This window comes from Saimiri boliviensis, chromosome 8 (assembly GCF_048565385.1).
Source record: "Saimiri boliviensis isolate mSaiBol1 chromosome 8, mSaiBol1.pri, whole genome shotgun sequence".
NCBI lineage: Eukaryota > Metazoa > Chordata > Mammalia > Primates > Cebidae > Saimiri > Saimiri boliviensis.
The window spans coordinates 59,364,912-59,380,531 of record NC_133456.1 but is presented as its reverse complement, the minus strand read 5'-3'; the positions used below and the strand labels follow the sequence as shown (position 1 = coordinate 59,380,531).

General features: G+C 40.3%; 1 protein-coding gene across 6 annotated transcripts in view; it reads left to right on the top strand.

Annotated features, from left to right (window-relative positions):
* FRMD4B (FERM domain containing 4B) overlaps positions 1-15,620 on the top strand; it is a 362,743-nt gene that overhangs the window by 315,674 nt on the left and 31,449 nt on the right. For all 6 annotated transcript variants that reach the window (XM_074404537.1, XM_074404536.1, XM_010350118.3 and 3 more), the window contains one exon: positions 1,860-1,946. In XM_074404537.1, coding sequence (XP_074260638.1) covers positions 1,860-1,946 — 87 coding nt within the window. The remainder of the gene's footprint in view (positions 1-1,859; positions 1,947-15,620) is intronic.

Sequence of the window (15,620 nt, the reverse complement as noted above, 5' to 3'; positions counted from 1 at the left end):
TACAGCAAATTATAAAACACATTATTTTTGCAAAATACTTGCTAAGTTAAAATGTTTTCCCAAGACCTGTCTTCCTCCTAAGATGTTCATATCATTCTCTTTGGAAACACCTCTGTTTGCTGATTAGTCTCTTTTCCAATTGGTTAGCTTTCTAGCACTACCAGGTCTTCATTTAACGGTACTTTTGTTTGAAAATTATGCAGTCTCCAACGTTATTTCAACAGCTTTATAAAATGCTGAAATTTATACAGTATTTGCAATGCCACATTTCAATGAGTGTATTTCATACACTGTATTTTCAGATGTTTTATAAGCAGGGAGAGATTGACCAAGAAATATTTTGAGATGATGAAAAGTATTTTTAGATGTTTATAAGCAGGGAGAGATTGACAGATATTTTGAGATGATGAGATGAGAGTGTTAAGGGTTTCTTGTTTGGAAGAGAAATAATTTTATAATTGATGAGTTCTTGATTGACTTTTCATGTTATGATAATGTTTATATCTGTATACAATTCAAAATGATGGGGAATTAGCTTTAAAAATACTGATGTAATGAGAATACCTGTGTGAAAAAACAGTACCAATTTTTGAGACGAAGTGTAGCTCTGTTGCCCAGGCTGGAGTGCAGTGGCGTGATCTCGGCTCACTGCAACCTCTGCCTCCTGGGTTCAAGTGATTCTCCTGCCTCAGCCTTTTGAGTAGCTTGGATTGCACAGGGTGGCATGCGCCACCACACCTGCCTCATTTTTTGCATTTTTTCTTTTTTTTTTTTGAGACGGAGTTTCATTCTGGTTACCCAGGCTGGAGTGCAATGGTGCAATCTCAGCTCACTGCAACCTCCGCCTCCTGGGTTCAAGCCATTCTCCTGCCTCAGCCTCCTGAGTAACTGGGATTACAGGCACGTGCCACTATGCCCAGCTAATTTTTTGTATTTTTTAGTAGAGATGGAGTTTCACCATGTTGACCAGGATGGTCTCCATCTCTCGACCTCGTGATCCACCTGCCTCGGCCTCCCAAAGTGCTGGGATTACGCCCGGCCATTTTTTGAATTTTTAATAGAGGCAGGGTTTCACCATTTTGGCCAGGCTGGTCTCAAACGCCTGACCTGGGGCCATCTGCCTGCCACGGCCTCCCAAAGTGCTGGGATTATAGGCATGAACCACCAAGCCCAGCCTCCAATTTAACTTTAATTTCTACTGCCTCTGATTTGCATATAGGTAGCTGTCTGAGCCTAAATTTTCCTTTTCCTGTGTCAGTATAGTCTTTGCTTTGGCAAAACATAAAAAGATAAATTTATGTAAACAATGTCACCTCCCCATATGTACTTCAAACCAGTTATTCAGACATCCTGTCATTGAATTGTACAGTTCTCCAAAAGGGTTTTCAATATTCCCATGTTCATTGTTAATTGTTTTATAAACATCAGGAATTGGAATCACTTTTTTTCTCATCTTTGTAATTCTTTGGAAACTTCCCCAACCTTTTATAACTGGTTACTAATTAAGAGAACAAAGAGCTTTCATTTTTTTTTTAATGGATAACTGGCTTTATCCTGGATTAATTCTTAGTTGAATTACTTACATTTTATTTATTTTCTACATCTGTTCAATCAAAACAGTATTGCTTTACTCTTTTGGTGGTATTAACAGTATTGAACTGTTTCAACTTACAGATTTTATTTGAAGAACCTCTAAGGTGTTTTAATAACAAGTTAGGTTTTTAAATAATGTTTTGTTTATCAAGACAGCTTTATTTTGACTTGATGATACTTGTTAAGAGGTAAAATTGGTAAATTATATTCACCTCTAGAAGAGTTAACAATTAGGCCTTGATTTTCATGCTTTTTCAACCCTCTAGGATAAGCAAGGACTTCCTTGGTGGCTTGGAATTAGCTATAAGGGAATTGGCCAGTATGACGTACAAGACAAGGTGAAGCCTCGGAAGGTAAGTGGGAATCACTTCAGACCTTAGGAGAACTTTGAACTTTTCAAAAAGATGTAAATTTCAACGTGGTTGACAAGCACACACCATGAGGTTTTGTTGCTTTTTTTGTTTGGTTTGGTTTTGGTGGCTTGTTGCTATTGTTTTGAGATGGAGTCTCACTTTGTCGCTCAAGTTGGAGTGCAGTGGGGTGATCTTGGCTCCCTGAAAAGTGTTTCTCCTGCCTCAGCCTCCCAAGTAGCTGATATTACAGGCACATGCCATGACGCTCAGCTGATTTTTGTACTTTTAGTAGAGATGGAGTTTCACCATGTTGGCCAGGTTGGTCTCAAACTTCTGACCTCAAGTGATCTGCCCACCTTGGCCTCCCAAAGTGCTGGGATTAAAGGTGTGAGCCACCACACCCAGCCACAAGCACACAGCATTAGGTTCTATTTTAAGTTATTGTGAACGGGATGATGCCATTTATTTTATAAATTTTATATATTTATGCATATACATATTTGAATTCGATGATAGACATATAAATGAATAATAAAGATATGAGCCAAAATTTTTGGTGCTAGTGATCTCTCAATGATGCAGGCATCAGTCATCTTCCTTCTACTGCTGCTATTGTCTCTGTTTCACAATATTGTGCAGTGAATATATCTGCTTTTTGTAAAGAAAAATCATCTGTGTGCTCTTTATTAAGGGTCACAGGCCGGGCATGGTGGCTCATGTCTGTAATCCCAGCACTTTGGGAGACCAAGGCTGGCAGAGCAGGAGGTCAGGAGTTCAAGACCAGCCTGGCCAACATAGTAAACTCCATCTCTACTAAAAATATAAAAATTAGCCAGGTATGGTGGCAGCCACCTGTAATCCTAGCTACTTGGGAGGCTGAGTCACGAACATTGCTTGAACGTGGGAGGCAGAGGTTGCAGTGAGACAAGATTGTACCACTGCACTCCAGCCTGGGCAATAGAAAGAGACTCCGTCTCTCAAAAAAAAAAAAAAAAAGAGGGTCACAATGTATCAGATTTGGATTTTCAGAGCTAAATAAGTTACATTAATGTCCATCTAAAATTTTATTGTGAAGCTGTTTTTTAAAAATTTTGTTAGTGGCTCATGCCTGTAATCCCAGCACTTTGGGAGGCCAAGGCAGTTGAATTGCCTGAGCTCAGGAGTTTGCGACCAGCCTGGGCAATATGGTGAGACCCCATTTCTACTAAAATACAAAAAAATTAGCTCAGCATAGCATCGTGTGCCTGTAGTCCCAGTTACTCAGGAGGCTGAGGTCAGAGAATTGCTTGAACCTGGGAGGTGGAAGTTGCAGTGAGCCAAGATCACATCACTGCATTCCAGCCTGAGAGACAAGGTGAGACTCTATCTTTAAAAAAAAAAAAATCTCTGTCGACCATTGCTAAATGATGGTCAAAAAATTAAAAAAAAAAAAAAAGAAAGAAAGAGAAAAAAATCTATATTATTATTTTTTTTTTTGAGATGGAGCCTTGCTGTGTTCCCCAGGCTGGATGATCCCAGGTCACTGCAGCCTCGACTTCCCTGGCTCAAGCAGTCCTTCTACCTCAGCCTCCCAAGTAGCTGGGGCTGCAGGCACATGCCACCATGCCCAGATGACTTTCTAAAACATTTTTTGGAGGTACAAAGTCTGGCTATTTTTCCCAGACTGACCTTGAACTCCTGGGCTCAAGTGATCTTCCCACCTTAGTCTCCCAAAGTGCCTGGAGCTGCTTCTCTTGATCCAAGTTCCAGTGTACGACATGTTTTCGCCCATTTAAGAGTTGAATACGGTGGCTCAGCCTGTAATCCCAGCACTTTGGGAGGCCGAGGCGGGTAGATCACGAGGTCAAGAGATCAAGACCATCCCGGTCAACACGGTGAAACCCCGTCTCTACTAAAAATACAAAAAAATTAGCTGGGCATGGTGACGTGTGCCTGTAATCCCAGCTACTCAGGAGGCTGAGGCAGGAGAATTGCCTGAACCCAGGAGGCAGAGGTTGTGGTGAGCCGAGATCGCACCATTGCACTCCAGCCTGGGGTAACAAGAGCAAAACTCCGTCTCAAAAAAAAAAAAAAAAAAAAAAAGAGTTGAATAATCCATATAGATCACTATGCCGCTGCTCTTGGCCTCCTTTGGTATTACAGTGACATCAAGACTGACTCATGCTGCCCTGGTTGGTTTTGCCACTCTCCCTATGCCATGCTGCCATCACTGAAAGCACAGGAGTAAAACAATGGCCTCTAATAACAGACCTTGGTCAGCTACCTGCATTATCACAACCCGACATCACAGACTTAAATAACTCCTGTCATTTCCATCTGTCTCTTGCTTTAGTGTGTGTTGGAAAAACAGCCATTCTCTTTATAAAGCAGCCCTGTAATCATACCTACTCTTCATCTTCTAAGTGTCCATACAGCTTCAATTGGTGCACACAGTCTTCCTTGAGTTATGAAAATAAATAAAACTACCCTCTTTTCCCTATTTATGGTTGTGAAACTGACACAGATAACACAAAACGGTACATTAGGGAAAGCCATATCCCCCTTACCCTCTCCTATAGTGATCCAGCTTTCCTGGATCAGGCTAGTAAGACACTGAGGCGTCTTACTGGAAATTATTAATAAGACCAAGTGTGGTGGCTCATGCCTGTAATCCCATTGCTTTTGGAGGTCAAGGTGGGAGGACTGCTTAAGGCCAGGAGTTCAAGACCAGACTGAGCAATGTGACAAGATCCTGTCTCTACAAAAAAAAAAAAAAAAAAAAAAGGAAAGAAAGAAAAGAAAAAGAAAACTTTAAAAAGTTAGCCAGGCGTGGTGACACATGCCTGTAGTCCCAGTTATACAGGAGGCTGAGGTAGGAGGATCACTTGAGTCTGGGAGGTTAAGGCTGCAATCAACTATGTTTGTGCCACTGCTCTCCAAACTGGGTGACAGAGCAAAATCATGTATCAAAAAAAAAAAAAAAAAAAAATCAATGGAAACAACAGTGCATCATTCATCATTCAACAAGCAGTAGATGACAGTGAGAGAGCTGTCCTCTGTAATCATAGTGTTAGCATTTTTATAAGCTCTGTGACCAAGATCAATTTAAGGAATATTTAATTAATTTTCAAGAGGAGTATAAGTACTATTGTTTCTGCTTGTATTTCAACATTTACTTCTAAAACCTAATTTCTAATCAATAATATTAGAAATGAAGGACAATTTTTTTCACTTTTTTTTTTTTTTTTTTTTTGAGACAGAGTCTCACTTTGTCGCCCAGGCTGGAGTGCAGTACTGCGATCTCAGCTCACTGCTGCAACCTCCACCTCCTGGTTTTAAGCGATTCTCCTGCCTCAGCCTCCCAAGTAGCTGAGACTACATGCACACACCACCATGCCTGGCTAATTTTTGCATTTTTTAGTAGAGATGGGGTTTCATCATATTTGACAGGCTGACCTCGAACTCCTGACCTCATGATCCACCCACTTCAGCCTCCCAACCTGCTGGGAGCCTCCCAAACTGCTGGAAGTCTGCATGAGCCACTGCACCCAGACTTCAGATATTTTTTAAAATCAATTTTTTTTTAATTGTTAGCTTTTTTTTTTCCTCCCCACCCAAAGTAAGAAATATTCATCAGGGCAAGGAAAAGGGAAAAAAACAAAACAAAACAAAAAACAGCAACAAACACTACAGAAAATGCATTAGGGGAGGAAGTCTTTCTGCAATCCCCATTTTTCCCCCATGTCAACCAATCACCGTTAAAGAAATGGTACTAGTTAATTTAGATTTTGTCAGTGTAGTTCTAAGCATTTACAAAGACAGAGAAATCTAATATACTGTGTTTCATACCTTGCCATATTTCCCTAGCTCACTTATAAACTGATTTCTTTTTACTTTTTTAAAGCTGCCTAGTGTTTCATTATGTAGAAATGCATAATTTATTTAACGTTTGATGGAAAAAATTCACTTTTGATGGACAACATAGTTGGTTCCATTTGCAGGAGTGGAGTTTGCAAAGCATAATAAAAAGTCCCGGTCAAAGCAAATACCTTACCCTAGTTTATCTATTCTGCAAGACCAAAATCACATTTTCTTAAGGTAGACTTAACCTGTACTGAGATTTTTTTTTTTTTTTTTTTTTTTTTTTTTTTTTGCTAACTTATTTCTCTTCTGAGTTTTACTTAAGAATTAACACTTAGGAGTCTTACTGTTTTTTCTGAATCTTCTATGTAAAATATTACTTAAAGCAACCCACAAGTAATTTCTTAGCTAATGTGGCTTGATAAGATTGAGATTCCAGTAAAACGTAAATGTGTCTGCTAAAAGCACCCAAGCTTCCTCTCAAAATAGTGGTGAATCAGAATCTGCACAGTAAATATTGCTGTAAATTTCCTCTCCTTTACTCATGACTCACAGGCCTTTCTTTATATTTACAGTTTCATAGAAATTGGCAAATATTGCTTGACACTGATCATAATCAGGTTTACTTGTTCATTCCAGAGTCTAGACAAGGCCAGAAGCTACTTCCTTTTTCTGATTTGCAGAGTTTTTCTATTTCATTTTATTAAAAAAAACAAACAAAAAACCCTATGCAGTCTATCTTATCCCTTTCTTTTTTCTTTTTTCTTTTTTTCTTGAGATGGAGTCTTGCTCTGTTGCCCAGCCTGTAGTGCAATAGTGCAGTCTCGGCTCACTACAACCTTTGCCTCCCAGGTTCAAGTGATTCTCCTGCCTCAGCCTCCACTGAACTGCGATTACAGGTGCCTGCCACCATGCCTGGCTAATTTTTGAATTTTTAATAGAAATGGGGTTTCACCATGCTGGCCAAGCTGGTCTCAAACTCCAGATCTCAGGCTATCTGCCCCTGCTTGGCCTCCCAAAAGTACTGGGATTACAGGCATGAGCCACCATGCCCAGCCCATGTTATCATTTTCCGGCTTTCTCTTTCTCCGTTTTTTTAAGGAGGTGTCTACTCTGTTCCATTGTTTGCTTCTTCCTTTCTTCTTTTGTTAAAATCTGACAATGGATTTTGCTTCCATATATTTATTATTTTTTTTTATGTTCAAACAACGTAAGGGTTGAGACTGTTCTACAGTCCCTCTGCTGGCCTAGTTTACACAAATGAAAGGATGCATAATTTAAAGGACTGTGATCACAGCCTTCTGTTAAAGGAGGATCATGCTTCAGCTGTTTGTGTGAACCTGTGCAGGCTGCAAGTTCACCAATGAACCAGCAGGAATGAAGGTCAAATTGGCAAACACTAATGAAACAAAGGCTGTAATGACAGGCCTTAAAGTGCCAGCCTCTTGAGCCACATCCTGTCTTGTTACAATTAATGTGGCTTAAAAGCAGGCCAGAAGGAGGGAAATATTCTAAGAACAAGAGAGACTGAGGCTGAAAGGTTGTTTTAAAAGTGGTTTTCTTATCTGCACAAGGGTATTGCCGCTAACTGTGTAAGGTGGTTGTAAGACATGGAGGACAAATGTAGCACCATAGCTGATACACCGTCATCACTAATAGTAGTGAGAGGACAGACAATAAAAGGGTATGAAAAATATTCCTGGATCATTGGTTAGAGAGGGCCCCAACAATGCTGCAAACCCACAGCTTCAGGGTACTAAGAATCTACCCTCACATTTTCTTCCTTTTTTGTTTTCTGAGATGGCTTTTTACTCTTGTCACCCAGGCTAGAGTGCAATGGCACCATCTCAGCTCACTGCAACCTCTGACTCCCAGGTTCAATTCTCCTGCCTCAGCCTCCCAAGTAGCTGAAATTACAGGCATGTGCCACTATGCCTGACTAATTTTGTATTTTTAGCAGAGGTGGGGTTTCACCGTGTTGGTCAGGCTGGTCTCAAACTCCCGATCTCAGGTGATCTGCCTATCTCAACCTTCAAAGTTCTGGGAATACAGGGGTGAGTCATCGCACCCGGCCTCCACCCTCAAATTTTCTGTTTTCAGAGATGTATAAACACCTTCTTTACCTCCTAATTCATTAACCATCATACCTGAAGATGTGATGCAAATTAAGGAAAAATTTTTTTTTTTTTTTTTTTTTTTTTTTGAGACGGAGTTTCGCCCTTGTTACCCAGGCTGGAGTGCAATGGCGCGATCTCGGCTCACCGCAACCTCCGCCTCCTGGGCTCAGGCAATTCTCCTGCCTCAGCCTCCTGAGTAGCTGGGATTACAGGCACGTGCCACCATGCCCAGCTAATTTTTTGCACTTTTTTAGTAGAGACGGGGTTTCACCATGTTGACCAGGATGGTCTCGATCTCTCGACCTCGTGATCCACCCGCCTCGGCCTCCCAAAGTGCTGGGATTACAGGCTTGAGCCACCGCGCCCGGCCAAGGAAAAATTTTTAATCCCAAGTTTCAAACCACAAACATTCAGGGTATTAAAAATTCAGAACATAAGCAGTTTTACTTTTTAATCCTCCCTTTGTGTATGAATATGTCACTGCAGACTTTTAGGGAATGTGAAACATACCAGAACTCACTCAACTTAATTCCGAATGGTAGGGCATTTGGACTTAGAGACCGATGAAGTTTCACTTAAAAAATAAAAATAAAAAAAGCAGCCTTGTGTTCCTTCTAAGAATTTATCGTTCAAGGAAAAATGTCTGTTCTTCATAAAGAAGCTGACAGTGGGTCAGGGACTGAGCCAAGTATTAGTCTATGTCATGACAGATTTGTATCCCTTCAGTAAATATTTCCTCTGGGAACACCAGTCTGTCGGATGACGGAGATGAAATGGCATGCTGTCAAGGTGTCCATAGTGGGATAGAATGCCTCTCAAGTTTAGTCTCTTTTTGTGTTATATCATGCCAAGAAAGACTTGAGGTGCACTTCATCACACCAGGGCATGTGAGGGTGGGAAAAGGTTCTTAGCTTTCAGTTTGTCAGTTTGTCTCTCTCTCTCTCTCTCTCTCTCTCTCTCTCTCTCTCTCTCTCTCTTTCTCCATATATATATATATATATATATATATATATATATATATATATATATATAAATTCCCAAATGCCTGAAGCCAAATTAATTAACAAGCACAAAAGTCTTCCTGTTTTCTTCTCATAAAACTACAAGGTTATTGTATTTAAAGACAGTGACTTCATTATTTTTTTAAGCACAGCTGTCTCCAGCATTTCTAAGCTCTTCTTTCTACCATGACCATACCACCTTGGACCTAGATCAGAAGCGACTTCTGACACTGCAGAAATTCCAGATGAGATTAACTGTAGGAGAAGAGAACATGGGTTGTTCTCTTTCTACATTAATGCCAATTAAAGCATGGTATGGAGAAAAATAATTGGATTGTAGAATGTCAACCAGAGACTGGTCCGCCCTGTTTATAGAATGTGGATCTAAGCTTTCAACCACACCAGTAATCTATCTGATTGTTAAAACCTTCTGCAGAGTCAGTGGGAGGAGAACTCCCATTCTAGAGCATGGATTTGAAGTAAGAACCAGTTCAGCATTTCCACTTACCAGCTGGCTGACTTAGAGCTGTCACTTAACCTTTCTGGGCCTTCATTTTTTTCAGCTATCCAATTGAGACAACTCTTGTCTACTGTCCACCTCACAGATCATTGTGAGGATCCAATGAGTTAGTGAGTTATTTCACTGAGTGCGTTATTTTCCCCTCCACACCAAGTATATTGGATAGCACAATCTTTCTCTTCTCCTCCCAGAGTTGACCATAATTAGAATTTTAGGCAGTTCTCATAATACACGAAACTTTTAGAAAATTGGTTGGGTATTGGTGAAGAAGATGGAAAGAGGGAGTCCTGGGCAGGCCCCTCTGTCATTTGGAAAGTACCAACTCCGAGTGCAAGGGCAGCTGAGAGGTACTGTCTCTCAGTGGGTGGCCCTGGGCAATGCCTTAACTCAGTATGTTCATTCGTTCGTTCGTTCGTTCGTTCGTTCTTTCTTTCTTTCTTTCTTTCTTTTCTTTTTCTTCTTTTTCTTTCTTTTATCAGAGTCTCTGTAGCTCAGGCTGAAGTGCAGTGACATGATCTCAGCTCACTGCCACATCTGCCTCCCAGATTCAAGCGATTCTCCTGCCTCAGCCTCCTTAGTAGCTGGGACTCCAGGCACGTACCACCATTCCCAGCTAATTTTTGTATTTTTAGTAGAGATGGGGTTTCACCATGTTGACCAGGCTGGTCTCGAACTCCTGACCTTGTGTTCTGCCTGCCTTGGCCTCCCGAAGTGCTGGGATTACAGGCGTGAGCCACCGTGCCAAGCATAACTCAAGATGTTCTATTACTAAAAATAAGTAGGAAAAATAGATCCTGGAGGAGATCAGTAGTTTCTGTCACACTGTATTTGTTTCCTTTGATGTCTTTGGAGGGATAGTTGGTGAGAAAAAATTAAGCAAAGAAATAAAGACACAATGATAAATTTTTAATTGATGGAAACAAATAAGATGGAGGGACAGTCATGGGATTCAGGGAGGGGACACTTGGTGTGTTCAGGGAAAGCTTCTCTGAGGGAGGTGGTATTTAACCTGACACCTGAAGGGCAGAAAGCTCATAAACAACAGTATGGCTTGTTCTTACTACAGAACAGGGTATGCCGATGGGAAGGGGATAGGCATGTTGTAAAAACTCGGAGGAGGCCGGTAGTGATGGCTTATGCTTATAATCCCAGAATTTTGGGAGGCTGAGGTGGGCAGATTACTTGAGGTCCGGAGTTCCAGACTAGCCTGGCCAACATGGTAAAACCCATCTCTACTAAAAATACAAAAAAATAGCTGGGCATGGTGGCAGGCACCTGTAAAATCTCAGCTACTCAGGATGCTGAGGCAGGAGAATTGCTTGAACTTGGGAGGTGGAAGTTGCAGTGAGCCAGGATTGTACCACCACACTCCAACCTGGGCGACAGAGCTAGAATCTGTCTCAAAAACAGGAGACCACTGTAGCTAGAGCCTGTGGAGTTCCCTATAGAAATGGAAGATGCTATTAGAAGAAGAAGAAGTGGCTGCTGGACAGGCAGAGCTATCAGATGCCCATTGTTCTTTCTGTTCTTTTATGTATCTAGGCATTTACCACATGGTTGAATTGTTGGCACATGAAGAAAAATGAAAGATAGCTCTTAAATAGGATTGACTAGTCTGAATTCAGAGAAAAGCAATTAGTACATAAAGTACTATAAAAATAGTTCTATGAAGAGGCATAAACAGTAAAGATTTCTTTTCTTTTTTTTTTTTTTTTTTTTTTTTTTTTTTTTTAAGAGATAGGTTTTCACTCTGTTGCCCAGGCTGGAGTGCAGTGGCATAATGATAGCTCACTGCAGTCTCAAACTCCTGGGTTCAAGCAATCAGTGAGCACTCTAATGAGAGTGCTCAGCCTCTCAGGCAACTGGGACTACAAGCATGTGCTATCATACCCCACTAATTTTTAAAATTCTGTTATGGAGACGGTGTCTCACTATGTTGCCGAAGCTGGTCTTGAACTCATGGCCTCAAGTGATCTTCCCACCTCAGTCTCCCAAAATTCTGGTATTATAGCCATCGTGCTTGTCCAAAGTTTCTTCATTCTATACTTGTAACCAATGATTGGCTGGTTTGGGATTTTTTTTTTTTTTTGTAGCAAGGCTTCAGTGATAAGCCAAATTGTCAAATTCATCTATCCTTACGTTTCTAACTGTAGAGTGCAATGTACCTGATTTTATACTCCCCTGCAAACAAAATTGTATTAAGCCCATTGCATTTACAGGGGCCCTGAATGAGTACTTTATATTCTTTGTCTCACTTAAGGAAAAAGCCACGATCCCTGTCATCATTGGATTGTGGCTTTTTCCTTTCATGAGACTAAGAATATAAAGTACATCTATCTGGAATGAAGAACGTATTCAAAATTAGGTATTTTATTGAAAATATTTAGTAACCAGACTAGGTAGAAAACCATAAGGAATACCAGTTGTAAATGTCTAGAACAGTCACATAGGTGCCCAGTGCAGTAGCTCAGCCCTGGTGGCATACATCAGTGAGCACTCTAATGAGAGTCTTAACAGGAAGTCATTACATCAGCCCGGGGAGGTTAGAAATTCGGTCACAGAGGAAACTTGGGTGAGATGACATCCTTTTAGGTGGTCTGGTTTTTACATTACACATTTCCCAATACCCAGAACTTCTTCATCTAAACTTTTTGGAAAAACTCAAGAGTTTTACTCCTTGGATTTAAGATATGGTGTTTTATTTGTAAGATTATGCGATCGTCTCTGAAAAAATACATTCACTCCTGGAGTGTATACCATTTGGGTACTTTTATGAGATTTTAGTTTAGCACAGCTGACCCTTCTAGTCTGATCAATTGTTGTAAGTCCCTCTAGTGGGTAGCATTTGCATATGTAAAGCAATGTGAACAGCCATAGTCAAAAGAAATAGAACTCCAGAATTCATTGTTTAAGAGTAAAAATTGTGATATCCTTCATCAGCACATTTCACCTACCAAAGCCTAGTTATACCACCAGATGTTATCCTCTAAGACAGGGTTTCCCAATATCAGCACCGTAGACATTGGGGCCATACAGTTCTCTGTTGTGGGGGGCATCATGTTCTGTGCACTGTAAGATGTTTGCAGCATCCCTGGCTTCTACTATCTAGATGCTGGTAGCACCCTCTTCTCCAGTGTGATAATCAAAAATGTCTCCAAGCACCAAATGTCCTGAGGTTAATGGTTGGGAGGAGAGGGAAGCGTGCAGAAATCACCACAGGTTGAGAATCACTAAGAAAAATTAAAGGGACTCAGGCTGGGCATGGTAGTTAATGCCTATAATCCCAGCACTTTAGGATGCCAAGGCTGGAGGATTCCTTGAGCCCAGGAGTTTGAGACCAGCCTGGGCAACATAGGGAGACCCCATCTCTGCAAGAAATTTAAAAATTAGCCAGGTGTGGTAGCACATACCTGCTGTCTTAGCTACTCAGAAGGTCAAGGTCAGAGGATCACCTGAGCCCAAGAGGTTGAGGTTGCTGCAGTGAGCCATGGTCATGCCACTGTACTCTAGCCCAGGTGACAGAGAATTAAAGAGACTCAGTTATATCCCACAAATGGCTGCCATAATGCTTTCTTCTTTATTTGAGGAAGAAATAAGAATGACTCCTTTTTTCCCTTTTTCTTCTTTTTTGTTTTGTTTTTGTTTTTTTGTTAAAAACATAAATGCTACATAGCATTCTTCCCAGGCAAGAAAGGCAGAATGGCATGCTGTGGTTATACACTGGGAAACTTGGAGCCTAGCTATACTTACATGTCAATATCTGCCCCTATTTAGCCTTGTGACCTTGGTCAATTTGCTTAAAGCTTTCTGAGCCTCAGTTTTCTCTTCTGCACAGTGAGGCTAAAATAGTACTGCACCATGTGGTGGTTGGGAAGACTCAATAAGATAATGGATGCAACATCTTAGTGCTACAGCTGAGCACTTAGTTTATGCCAGCTGGCACCGTTGGTGTTAACTGTACATATTTGCTGTATGACTGTCACTTTGATAGCCTGTAGCCTCCTTGAGGTCAGAGACTTTGCCTCAACCACATAAACATTTGATGGAAAGAAGGTAGATCAATTGGGCTTTATAGAAACCCATAATTCTGCGAAATTCCAGGAGGTACTAACGGTATATGCATCACGTGTAATCTTTCAAAATGAAAAATGAATAAATCAATAATATAGTGATTTTGTTTCGCTTCAGGTAATAATAGCGGGGGATCCCCCACCATGTGAGTCACTGATGTACAGTCATATATTGCAGCAGTGACTGTCTCCAATTTAGTCATTTCCAGGTGAATTTTCAGTTAAATGATTAACCTGTAGGTACTATAAGTTGCCATTAAAAAGCCAAGCCTCTCCTGACGTCTTTCCTGTCCTAGTGTGAAACCTTTAGGTGGCATCTACTTTCAATTCATAAAGATTTTAAAAGACAGTTTGATCCTTTTTGTTCAAGGCTTTCCCTGGGTCTTTCATGCCCCGGGGGAGGTCCTTCTAGCATGTGGCAGGTGCACACTCCTCAGCATTTTTGTACATGCTGGGGCACATTCCTTTTTTCCTGGGTTCCTTGGGCAGGAGGGAGCTTGCTTTATCTGCCTGTGGGGTGTGCTGTGACCCGCCCCTCCCTCCTCATGTCCTCCATGATACAGAAATGATGAACAAATTTCCTACCTAGAGGGTGTATCAGGAAACCCCCAATGAAATAAACAGAAATATAGCAGCCAGTTTTTATAAAGCCCGAAACTCACAGAGTTGGAAGTCTGAGTGACACAGATACGTTAACAGAATAACTCAGCTGTTTCTCAATAACGGAAAGGTGTTGATCCAGACAGCAGTTTTTGCTTTTGTTTCTCCTATTAAGTGACTGCCCTCCAAGAGATAAAATTGGAGAGGTGAACTGAGAGTTCTTTATTAAAAATATAGCTGACTTTATTGCTTACTGAATTTTGATTCTGAGCCAGGCACTGGGCTAAGTGCTTGACAAACAGTTTCCCTGACCACTTCCGACAATCCTCTGAGGTAGGTGTTGATGGTCCCATTTTACAGATGCAGACACTGAGACTCAGGAAAGTTAACCTTGTTGAATACAACACAGCTATAAGTGACAGTACCAGAATGCTAACCAAGGCAATCTGACTTGATTCTTGTGAACCCCACAATGGAGGGGCTCTGTCCATTATTTGGTGACAAGAACAAGACCTTGAACATATAAGGCATTCAAGAAATATCTGTTGATTGAAAAGGAATGAATAAATGACTCCCAAAGCTACTGAAATATGTAACTGAAGTACAAGTGCCCTGTCTCCTAAAGGTCCCTCTGCTTTTCCTTATAGTATTTTTTTGCTAAAGTTTGACAGTAGCCTTAGATATTTAGGAACCATTGTAATAGTGGAGTGGGGCAGGGGAGAGGTGATTTCTTCTGGTTCTTTAAGTCTGTAAAAGTAGGTAGAATCTAAATATTGATTATAGATTTCAACAAAGTGGCTTAAATATTCAATACATTCATTTCATTAAATAAAGTGTAATAATGTGCAGCAAATTATTCTGAAACCATCAACACATTTTTACTTAAGATTAATGGAATTTCTTGTGATTACAATATTTTATACGGTTCACTTTCAAAATACTGTTTGATTCCACCATGATTTTCTGTATCAGTTTTAAATTTTTGACACTTTTTATTTTGTTTTTGTTTTGTTTTTCTTTGGCACTTTCTTTTAAGACAAAATTTTTAACCTTAAGATATATTCTCCTCCTGTTGTAATTTCTTGATTATCTCTTTGTTAACGTTATTTATGTTGCTTCTCTTTTAACATTTTATCCATTTGTCTATTTACTTTGGCAATCGCAAAGTATCCCAGATATTATTCTTCAGTCACTCTCTACTTCCTTCTTTTGATACCAAGGGGCACAACTAATCATTCAAGATGAGTGTAGAGTAGAAAGAAATCTCCAGAGACCTAATTTATAGTTTTATTTCCACCTTACAACTATTTCCCTTTCATCACTAGCAGCATAGATTTTATCTGAAAACAACATAGTTTTCAAACTTGTAGCTTCTAGTAGGTGCCACATAGACAATAATAAATACTCACCAATGATTATTATTATGCTTATATAATTATCACTTTAGAAAACATTCCAGTTCATACTCTTAACTGTATTGCAAGACAAATAAAGCTCTTCTGTTTTTTGTTGTTGTTGTTAATCTC